The sequence below is a fragment of the Eptatretus burgeri genome, chromosome 7 (assembly GCF_056783735.1).
Source record: "Eptatretus burgeri isolate ZD-2024b chromosome 7, Ebu_testis_v1, whole genome shotgun sequence".
Taxonomy (NCBI): domain Eukaryota; kingdom Metazoa; phylum Chordata; class Myxini; order Myxiniformes; family Myxinidae; genus Eptatretus; species Eptatretus burgeri.
Window position 1 is genome coordinate 60,775,329 of NC_140967.1, and position 11,446 is coordinate 60,786,774.

Here is an 11,446-nt window from a genome sequence, read left to right on the forward strand (position 1 = left end):
CAATGGTTATCTTTAATTCAGGACATTGTAGATAAGTACAACGACACAATTCACACCTTAACGAAAACTAAGCCATCAGAAACATTTACAAAATTAAAATATGAAAAAGAGATTAATGTCAGAAAACCTAAGTTTAAAGTTGGTGATATAGTAAGAATATACGTGTGGAAATCTCATTTTGAAAAAGGTTATACCAAGCGATGGACAAATGAACTTTTTAAAATTGTTGATGTCGTTGGTGCAGTTCCTTGGACTTACAAATTATGTGATTTAAAGGGGGAAGAGATTTTAGGTTCATTTTATTCACAGGAATTACAAAAGACAAAGATAAATTGAAATTTTTTTTTGTTTTTTTTGACTGACTCCCCTTTTCGGCTCCGCCAACACACGTCACATCAACATAAGCCACATCCACGCAAACCCCACTCACAAAAGCCACATCCACACAAGCCCCACCCACATAAGCCACATCCACGCAAACCCCACTCACAAAAGCCACATCCACACAAGCCCCACTCACAAAAGCTACATCCACACAAGCCCCACCCACATAAGCCACATCCACGCAAACCCCACTCACAAAAGCCACATCCACACAAGCTCCACCCACATAAGCCACATCCACATCCATCATATCCACATAATTAGTGATTAGTTTATTAGTTCCCACACAACATGTTTATTTAATTTAAAAAAAATTGCTCCACCCACACAAGCCACATCCACACAAGCCCCACCCCACACAAGCCCCACCCACACAAACCCCACTCACATAATCCACATCCACACAAGCGCCACCCACATAAGCCACATCTACACAAGCCCCACTCACATAAGCCACATCCACGCAAACCCCACTCACAAAAGCCACATCCACACAAGCCACATCCACACAAGCCCCATCCACACAAGGCCCACCCACCCACCCACACAAGCCACATCCATGCAAACCCCATCCACACAAGCCACATCCACACAAGCCCCATCCACACAAGCCACATCCACACAAGCCCCATCCACACAAGCCCCACCCACCCACCTACACAAGCCACATCCACACAAACCCCACCCACACAAGCCCCACTCACCTACACAAGCCCTACCCCCTGTGAAGCCCCCACCTTTGACACACCACCCCCTCTTCCCACCCCCACCCTTCCCCACACACACACACAAGGGGAGGTGAGAGGGTTGAGGGGGGTGGTGGGTCGTTGGGGGAGCGCACCTACCCCCCCTCCCCCCACCCCCCTCCCCTTTACATCTCCTTTATTATTTTCTTCTAATTCAAAATCAGATAATTAAAAGGAAAGCATTTATAATTAAACAAAAGTAATAACATTGAACAAAATCTTCTTTCGCAGCAGTCTGATGGTTTGTTTTGGTTTTGAAACTCGATCAACATATTCTGTTCAAAACAAAGAGTGAAGAACAATTAGGGTATATAAAGATGATTATATTATGATCTTAATAAAATAATAAATATAACATTTACCTCCAAAAGATAGTGTCGTGTCAGATTCCTCCAAAAGATTAAGTTGTGTGTTTGGTTCATCCAGACAGGTGCTTAAAGTGAAAAAATAATAATAATGAGTCAAAGACAGACAGACGCACATGCGCACATGCACACGCACACACACAAACACAAATACACACATTCACACACATATACACACACACACACATATACACACACATACACATATACATATACACACACACACACACACACACTCACATATGCACACACACATATAAACACATATATACAAAAACAAAAATACACACATAAACACACACACACGCAGACACACAGAGGGATAATTTCTCACCTTTGACTCGACTCATTCAAGGTTAGAGGACGTGAGAGAATTTCTTGCCAGCCGAGAAAAATGGCATTCAATTCTCTTCTGAACGATCGAATGTCTTCAAGGAAGTCATTCATTTTTAGCCATTCGTCGTGTAATTTAAATAACTCATTTTCAAGATCAGTTATCAATGATGTTCTTATTGGGGACAACCTGTTAGAAAAAGACATAAAATAATTATTGGTTGTATAGTGATTTACTTCTGCTTAAAACAACAAATAACGAATTGGGTTAAGGATCTCACCTGTCATCTTGTGAAAACGATTGATCTGCAAGGTCAGAGTTCTCTTCTAAATACTCCATTCTCTGAATAAAACATACGAAACCCGAGCAATAAATACGAATCCTGAGCATACGAAGCAATAAATAGGGGAAGTTGATGACGTCAATGAAATGTGAAAACAATGGGTTTTTTCAGGGAAATGAAATCTGTCTCAAAGGAAATGAGTCGCATTTTTGCTTCGGGCGAGGTAACTCGGTTCCCAAGCAGTCTGACTCATTTTAACCCAAAAATTAAACAGCTTGCTTTGAATGATTTTGAGAAAAACTTATGTTTAAAATATATTATTTTTTATTAAAGTTGCTTTTGCTTGCTTTTAGCTAAACTTTGTTCTGTTAGTGTTCTGATGATTTAAGATATCACCGTGAGAGACATGGGCACAGAATACTTCCTCATTTTCACAGCACGACTGTGCTCTTAAAAGCACTTTCCCATTTTACAAAACCAAAGGAGGGATAGCCCTTTCTTTCGTGCTTGAAGAGATAAAGTGAATATACTCATGGAAATGAATATTATAAGAAAATTAAGTTATTCCCTAAAGTTATTCCCTAAAGGGGTTCCGGGTGTGGAACGTCAACAGGTCTCCTTCGGGGCTCTCTGCTGACGATCTCAAAGTTAAGTTTCCGGTCGTTATCTGTCCCGTTTTAACTGTTTATTCTCTCACTTACATGTTACTTTGTGTTCCGAGTTCGGTTTTGTTTCAAAAATCGTGCTATTTTGTGACAGCAAAGATGGAGTCATCAGGAGGAACCTGGATAGCATTCGGGTTTCAGCCGCTACTCAACTACCCTCAATTCCATTCAGGCGCAGCCAAGTGAGCCTTGCAGAAAAATTTCTGCAACAATTCACTTCTCCTTAGAGAGATAGATAAAGAAAGTGCGAAATAGAGAGTAAAAGGGAAGAAAAAGAAAGAATTAGAATGAATAAAGAGAATTATGGAAAGTAAATAGATAAATAAAAATAGAAAGAAATGCTAAAGGAACAAAGAACAAAGATGTCGGGAAGAACCCGGACAGATGGACGTCAGCAGTTACTCCTCGGGCTCAAACAGCAACATGTACAAGCTACCAGAGGTCCATCAGCGGGGAAGCACAGTCCAAACAGCATCAAGATATGGTACAAACATCATGAAATGGAAGACCAAGAAGGAACCTGAAGAAGTAAAGAGCAAAGATGGAGGCATCAGGAGGGATCTGGATAGGATTTGGGTTTCAGCTGCTACTCAACTACCCTCAAACCCTTTTTCCAAGGAGGAATTGTGAATCGAGTCAGGCGAACTGTCCAACACTCATACAAACATTCACAAACCACATGTGTGTTTGGTTTTTATTTTTATTTTATTTTATTTTTTTGTGTGTTTTTGTGTGTGTGTGTGCTTCCAGGGTTGTGTTCCATGACTAATAAGCTTGCTAAGGCAGCTGTTCCTTATCAACCATTTTGTTGGAGTATGTGCTTGAGTGTTTAATCACTTGGCGAGCACTCTGCAAGCTTATTGGTAATGGAACACACCCTTGCTATGCGAAGTCAAAGACGTCTTCGGAGCTGTCATATTCACAATCACCATGCCCTCCCTATAAGTTTTCACTTCATTGTAGAATGACCAAAGCAACCGTTAAAATAATTTTGAGCTGATAGGCATCACGAGCCTTGTGGAGAACGGCCTCAGCGATCAAGGCAGCGGTCTTTTAACTAACACACCACCCAAAGAACAATGTGGCATTCTCTCAAGTAGGGTTTAAACACACGTCATTATAATAGGACTTTGTCTGAGGTCGTTATTTACTTTCAACAATCTGTATAAATGCATCAGGATGAAGCTAATTGGTGTTGGATCGTTTTTTGTCACATATCATTTCCCCATATCTCAGAGGATTGTGTGCTGACAGGCGACCATGACTGGCCTTAACCTGCTCATGGTCACGTATCTTTTCCCCATATCTCACGGGATTGTGTGCTGGACATTCGGCCGTGACTGGCCTTAACCTGCTCATGGTCACGTATCTTTTCCCCATATCTCATGGGATTGTGTGCTGGACAGGCGACTGTGACTGGCCTTAACCTGCTCATGGTCATGTATCTTTTCCCCATATATCACGGGATTGTGTGCTGGACAGGCGACCGTGACTGGCCTTAACCTGCTCATGGTCACGTATCTTTTCCCCATATCTCATGGGATTGTGTGCTGGACAGGCGACCGTGACTGGCCTTAACCTGCTCATGGTCACGTATCTTTTCCCCATATCTCACGGGATTGTGTGCTGGACATTCGGCCGTGACTGGCCTTAACCTGCTCATGGTCACGTATCTTTTCCCCATATCTCAGAGGATTGTGTGCTGGACAGGCGACCGTGACTGGCCTTAACCTGCTCATGGTCACGTATCTTTTCCCCATATCTCACGGGATTGTGTGCTGGACAGGCGACCGTGACTGGCCTTAACCTGCTCATGATCACGTATCTTTTCCCCATATCTCGCAGGATTGTGTGCTGGACAGGCAACCGTGACTGGTCTTAACCTGCTCATGATCACGTATATTTTCCCCATATCTCACGGGATTGTGTGCTGGACAGGCGACCGTGACTGGCCTTAACCTGCTCATGGTCACGTATCTTTTCCCCATATCTCAGAGGATTGTGTGCTGGACAGGCGACCATGACTGGCCTTAACCTGCTCATGGTCACGTATCTTTTCCCCATATCTCACGGGATTGTGTGCTGGACAGGCGACCGTGACTGGCCTTAACCTGCTCATGATCACGTATCTTTTCCCCATATCTCGCAGGATTGTGTGCTGGACAGGCAACCGTGACTGGTCTTAACCTGCTCATGATCATGTATATTTTCCCCATATCTCACGGGATTGTGTGCTGGACAGGCGACCATGACTGGCCTTAACCTGCTCATTAACACGTATCATTTCCCCATATCTCAGAGGATTGTGTGCTGGACAGGCGACCATGACTGGCCTTAACCTGCTCATGGTCACGTATCTTTTCCCCATATCTCACGGGATTGTGTGCTGGACAGGCGACCGTGACTGGCCTTAACCTGCTCATTAACACGTATCTTTTCTCCCATAACTCATGGGATTGTGTGCTGGACAGGCGACCGTGACGGGTTGGGAGTGGGTTTGAAGGCTTGGAGTGGGTGTGGGATTAATGCCTTATGGTTGTGATTGTGAGGGTAAGGACTTGGGGTTGGGGTGTGGGGAGCAAAGATGGGCTAGAGTTGGGAGGGGATGGACATCAAGCCATTTGTCCCCTCCGCCCCCAACTCCACCCCTCCACTGCAAACAACTGTTCGATAAGTATTATAATTCAACAAAAGGAGGTTGAGAGATATTTTTGTTTGTGCTGTTCATGATCTAACAAGCAAACGTTTTTCTCGTATTCGAGAACCATTGTGCTCGTCTTGACTGTTTCCAATAGATGAAAACCCATTCACCTTGTTGCATGACTATTGCTACTCGTGTCCAGAATGACGACAATATCGGCCACAAATACCTTGTTAACATCGCTCACTCAGTCCAAAATATAAAAAAAAGAAACTACTTTAAGACCAAGCAGATATTTTAGAAGTGTCAGCAATGTGATTTATATTGAATAGTTTGATGAACTTGATCTCGACCGATCTTGAAAGCTAAGCAGACTTTCCCTAGTTTGTTGTTGGACAATCTTTATGATGAGGAAGAAGGATGAGATGTGGATTGAAGAGTTGTTGACCGAGCGCCGGCATTATGGCATCATCGGTCGGTGTGTTCACGTCTGAGCTGTATGTTCATGGATTTGTTCCCCTGTGTAGTCAAAACTGACCAACAAAACCGAAAAAAAAATCTTTAACACACCACCTGTTGGATTGGGAAATAGAAGTAAAGCTACCTCATGTTAGGTCGTCGGTATAAAGCATCCCACAATATCTGTCTAAAAGTGTTGGCAATTGTGTGTCAGTGGCCTGATTAAAGTCCCTAACTAAATAATTATTGGATATTTATTGATGTAAGGGGATATGGACATTAAGTGAAACTAAGATGATGAATAGATCATATAAAGAGCACAAGCATTATGGGACAAAAGGCTTCCTCTTGTATCCAAGTTCCCATATACTGTATATAACAAAGTACAAAGAATAATCAGATTTATTCATTGAGTGGGTGGAAGACTACCACTACTATACTTCTTTAACAGCCCAATTAATCCCATCTTCTTGTGGGGTTTGCCAAGGAGAAATGTTTGCCCGAGTCGTTCACCAACTGCTTGCCAGGCCTGGCATTCAATGAAGGTGGCATGATCTTGCAATTCGGCCAAGGAGCCGGCCATAACTCACCTATTCTTCTCGAAAGACTCCGTGGGGTCTTTAACATGCACCAGATAATCCCAACAGACGGACCAACTGGCTTTACGTCCATCCAAGGGATGGCACATTTTGTGATGTAACACCCTACCTGTGAAGCACGAGTCCGACAGTTTATAGTTTGGTCGGATATTCCACCCCGACGAGACCATCCAAAGGCAAGTGCAGCATCCTCTTGGACTCGTATGAGTAGAAGAACATCGAGTCAAATTGAGATCCATGCAGATGCAAACCCAATAAGCTACAAATAATCTCTGGTGCGTAACCTTCCACCACAACAGTTTAGATCATCTATGTGTTGTCACGTATGTAAAATGGCAAAATTATTGAGGATCCCTCCCCCATTCCCACTTGATGTGAATTTCTCATTTCTCTTCTCTTGAAATCTCTTTTGGGTTGGCCTTTTTTTATCCTTCTCAAGTGAATCAATTGCTTTTGATGCTGGAAACCCAGGTTCAAATATATCATGCATTACTTGTATCATTTACTAATGCAAATCTATTGTTTCCTAATGCCCTTGTAATTTACAATTATGTCTTCTAATCTTTGTGCTACATGTGATGTACAGGTATTGGGCAAGAAAAAAAAATGGAAACACCAATGTAAAGTCACTAAATACGGTGTTCGGCCACCACATGCGGTGGCCATTACGGCCTGTATGCGCCATGGCATAGATTCCACCAGTGTCTGGAATTCTGCAAGAGGGATGTGGTTCCATTCTTCCACGAAAAAGTCAATCAACTCGCACCTGTGTGATGGAGGTAGAAAACGTCGTCTCGTGCATCATTTCAGATTATCCCTATAAATGCTCGATTGGATTCAGATCTGGTGACTGAGAAGGCCATGGCATATGAATAACATTGGTGGCATGCTCATCAAACCATTGGGCAACCACATGTGCTCTATGGATGGGGGGCATTGGGGGAGGGGTCTTTTCTTGCAGCCATGCTTGCCATAATTACAGACAACCAGGTCCATGCAGCATTTTTATACCTGACCCTAAGCATGCTGGGGATGTTGTTTGCTTAATTGACACATGGGCAACACCTGTGTGGAAGCCGTTCCTTGGTGTGTCTCATTTACCCAGGTGTTTCCATTTTTTTGTCCAAGACCTGTATGTAGAAGCTCTACCATGAGCCTATGATAAATGGAAGATACTATACAGGTATATGTGCCATCCCTCGGATGGATATTAAGCCCACAGGCTTGTTGGGTGATTGATACACCGCACAATGAACCTTCAATAAATGTAACACATCAATTTGCTTCCTAACTACACATTCCCATTTTCAACATATCTTCCCTCCTTCCATTTATTTCCTCAATTTGTCCCATTTTTTTTATTGTCATTGCTCCTTATAATTGTATGTATGGATCCTTAATGCTGTTATTATTGTTATTACATCAATTATTATTTTGTCATCATCAAGTGATACCTTCATCCAGAATTGCACATGCAATTTGTCATGAAATCATATAAATTAACTGCATTTACATTGACACTCAAGCCAATGTGGGGGGAGTACATTTCACTTCTCTGTTGTTTCTGAAGCAGACAAAGTTGGGCTAGATGGGGTGCAGCGAGTCGAAGCAGCCCGAGGAGTTTGGTTGACAAATAAATGTGAACCCTGGGTGGAGAGCAGTGTTGGTGGAAGGTTTACATCTCCAAACTACCCTAATCATTACCCCCTGAAGCAAGATTGCATCTTCACATTGCAAGGTAAGATGCAATAACAGTAAACTGCTCTATCCTGCTTTCCTCATCGTATTAGCATATTTGAAGAGGGGGTTTACTTTCCACACAGCTACAAGTTTAGGTCAACCTATCACCATTCATTTATGAATACTACTAAATTATTTTATATTCACATGACTATATATATATATATATATATATATATATATATATATATATATATATATATATATATATATATATATATATATATATATATATATATATATATATACTAGCAGAAAATTAGACAAAAAGCAGCAGGAGGGGTGAGGATGGGGGTTATCTAATTCCAGGTATTTGTACGTATGCAGTATTTAAAATAAAAATTTTAAAAATCACAATTTTATGTTTAAATTACAATGGAACTTCAGGCTTTGGTTGCATCTGTGAAAGACAGAATATCCCACTACTAAGACCAGTGTTAGCTGCTGTGCTGCTACCCACAATATCATTCAGTCAGTCTACACAGACAGGTGCTCCCTGTTGCTCAGTTGCGAGCGCTGGTGTGGCACGTGGATTGAAGAGGTGTGTGTGTGTGTGTGTGTGTGTGTGTGTGTGTGTGTGTGTGTGTGTGTGTGTGTGTGTGTGTGTGTGTGTGTGTGTGTGTGTGTGTGTGTGTGTGTGTGTGTGTGTTAAGTTTAAGGTTCGTGCAGTTGCGATTATCCATTGTAATGAATAAGATGCACAGCCAAACAAATTTGTTGGTGAAAAGTCTAAATGTGAGTCCAGTGTGTTTCATGATAAACCCGCATCATGCCTGGAGCATTGAACCCCCATGATATGCCAATAAGCACATACCACAGACAAAATCCTCCCCCAGATGAACACCCACACTAAATCTCACACTAAAAACGGGCCACGTGACCAGGGAGGACTCACTGGGATCTACATCATGTGTCCATGAACATCCCAATTTTTACGAATGTACATCCATATTTTACGAGATCACGTCGCAATCTGATGCAGAGGGAGTAGACCATCCATGATGATGGCATGATTTGGATTTTATAAAAATAGAGTAACAACCGAAATTAAAATGTTGTTTTCTACTGGGAACATCAATGCGTTGGACCGCAAGGGAACAAACACTCAGGCATACATAAACAGGTCCACACCCCTAATTTATTCACTTGGGTTTAAAGAAATGTGTGGGTTTTGTTCACTTGATTTTGAAGAAATAATGATTTTTTTTGAAGAAGAAGAAGAAATAATTAACTTTTTTTTTTCTGCGACACACTACACCTGGAAATTTTTTTTGGGACATACTATGACCGTATTTTGCCTTTCTGGATCACACTGTAAAGTTTTTGTGATGTAAAACGCCAAGTGATCAATTTTGAAGTTTTCGTCACAACTGTTCACCACCATCTCAGATCGTCCCCAATCCAAAAACATGATCTTTTCTCCCCTCATCAACCCACCCAATCCCTCCTTTGTCTAAATTTCTAGTTTTCTCTCTTGAGAGTTTCCTTCAACAATATTGTCCACCCCATGCATGCACTCTCTCCTGGCTCCTGCCCCCATCCCTCCCCACACCCATTGTTTGTCTGCCTCCCCCTGTCTTGGTCTTCGGTTCTGCTGTTGTTGTTTCCTCCTCTCTCTCTGCTGTTCCTTTTGTCCTGTTGTGTTCTGATCCATTCAGTGTACTAGTTCTAGCTCTTCCACGAGCCTCAACTATGTATACAAAAAAAAAAAATTAAGTCATTTCAGACATGCGTTGCCAATTCCCTATTGTGTGCGTCTAAAATTCCTCATTCCTGCGAGTCCTTATTTGATGTTTTATTCCTCTGTTTTCTGTCTAAATATTCCCTTTTTGCACTACACTAAGCGATTTCATGAGTTTGGGCAGCACAAAGAACATTGCCATCACTTCAGATAAGCATGGGTGCAAGAAACCCCAACTCAAGGTGGGAAAGGTGTAAACCCCGCCTATTGGTCAGTGCTTGAACCAATGGTAGAGGTTAGGAGATGTGCATAAATCATCATCCATCGGACCAACTAAAATGTGGGGGCTATGAGGGATCAATGTCAGACCCTGGAATCACCAAGACAAGAGCTCCACTCTGGAGGGAGCTGAAAGAGGAAAACAACCACGCCCTCCATGCCAATGTCACTCCCACTCCATCGGGCCATGTTCCCCCCCCCCAACTCTTTGCAGTCTGCTAGGACTGTTGTGGCTGTTCTGGGCATTTGCTGCACAAGATACTTACTGGGTTTGGCCGAGAAACTCTGCTGTCTTGTGGCTCCCCTTGTCTTCTATAGTGTGTCTAAAGGTATTAAGGACATAGATTAATCAAGGTTCCCATCCAACGCTTGGTTTGTTCCATGAGCGAATATACTGGTTATAGTAACTGGGGTTTGTTGAGTTGGAATTGGATCCATTTGATTATTGATAGTTTGCTTTTTGTATATTTGTGCCAATTTATTGAACAAATACATTCGTGTATAAACCTAATTTGGTGTCCGGCTCATCCTGCTTGCTCACGACGGTTTCATCTGGCAGCTCTAATGTAGTCCTGTTAAAGGCAGATTAATTGATTAATTGATTGATTGGATTGGATTGGATTGCATAAAATGAATGATTGGTCTGAAGCCATGATGTTTTTTTAGCCTGCTCAACCATGCCCTGACTTGGAACAAGCAACAAAGATTTCTTAACGATAAAGTTTTTTTTCTTCGCTTTCCTCACTCATATTATTATCGAATGCCTGTTCATCATAGCTATGAATCGCTGGGTAAATTGCAATGCTTATAAACGCCCAGAGACGTCAGCGTTCATTGTTTTATTTCATTTCCGCACATGCGATCGCCACGAGTTTCTCTTGAACCAAGAAGAATTACAAAATATAAGCTCCAGAATCAAATTTGCAAGCAGTTCCAACTCCTAGAAAAGTGTTCATTTGTCCAACTTGGACAGATGTTACATTTCCGGCGTCTCCGGGAGGTGTATGTTTAATACGACGGTTCGGTGATTGCTAATCGCGTGCGAAGGGAGCCGTTTCTTATCAACCATTTTGTTGGAGTGCTTGCTTGAGTGTTTAAGCCACTTGCTGAGCGCTCTCCAAGCTGCTTGGTTGTTCCTTTCAGGAAAATGTAACCGTGCTTTCAATCTCACATCGATTCCAATCTCACATCGAACGTTTCCACCTTTGTTGGGTCCCGCGGTGCTGTGCGGTGGTTGCCTCGGGAGGTGTCTCATCCACTGTAAATGTGC

At 42.4% G+C, this 11,446-nt stretch overlaps 1 protein-coding gene across 6 annotated transcripts in view; it reads left to right on the top strand.

Annotated features, from left to right (window-relative positions):
- The window catches only part of LOC147023369 (neuropilin and tolloid-like protein 2), a 154,311-nt gene that overhangs the window by 56,722 nt on the left and 86,143 nt on the right, over nucleotides 1-11,446 (top strand). For 3 of the 6 annotated variants that reach the window (XM_085888704.1, XM_085888706.1, XM_085888703.1), the window contains exon 3: nucleotides 8,047-8,214. In XM_085888704.1, the coding sequence (XP_085744830.1) occupies nucleotides 8,047-8,214 (168 nt within the window). The remainder of the gene's footprint in view (nucleotides 1-8,046; nucleotides 8,215-11,446) is intronic. The other 3 variants (XM_085888707.1, XM_085888705.1, XM_085888708.1) reach the window with 1 other exon arrangement.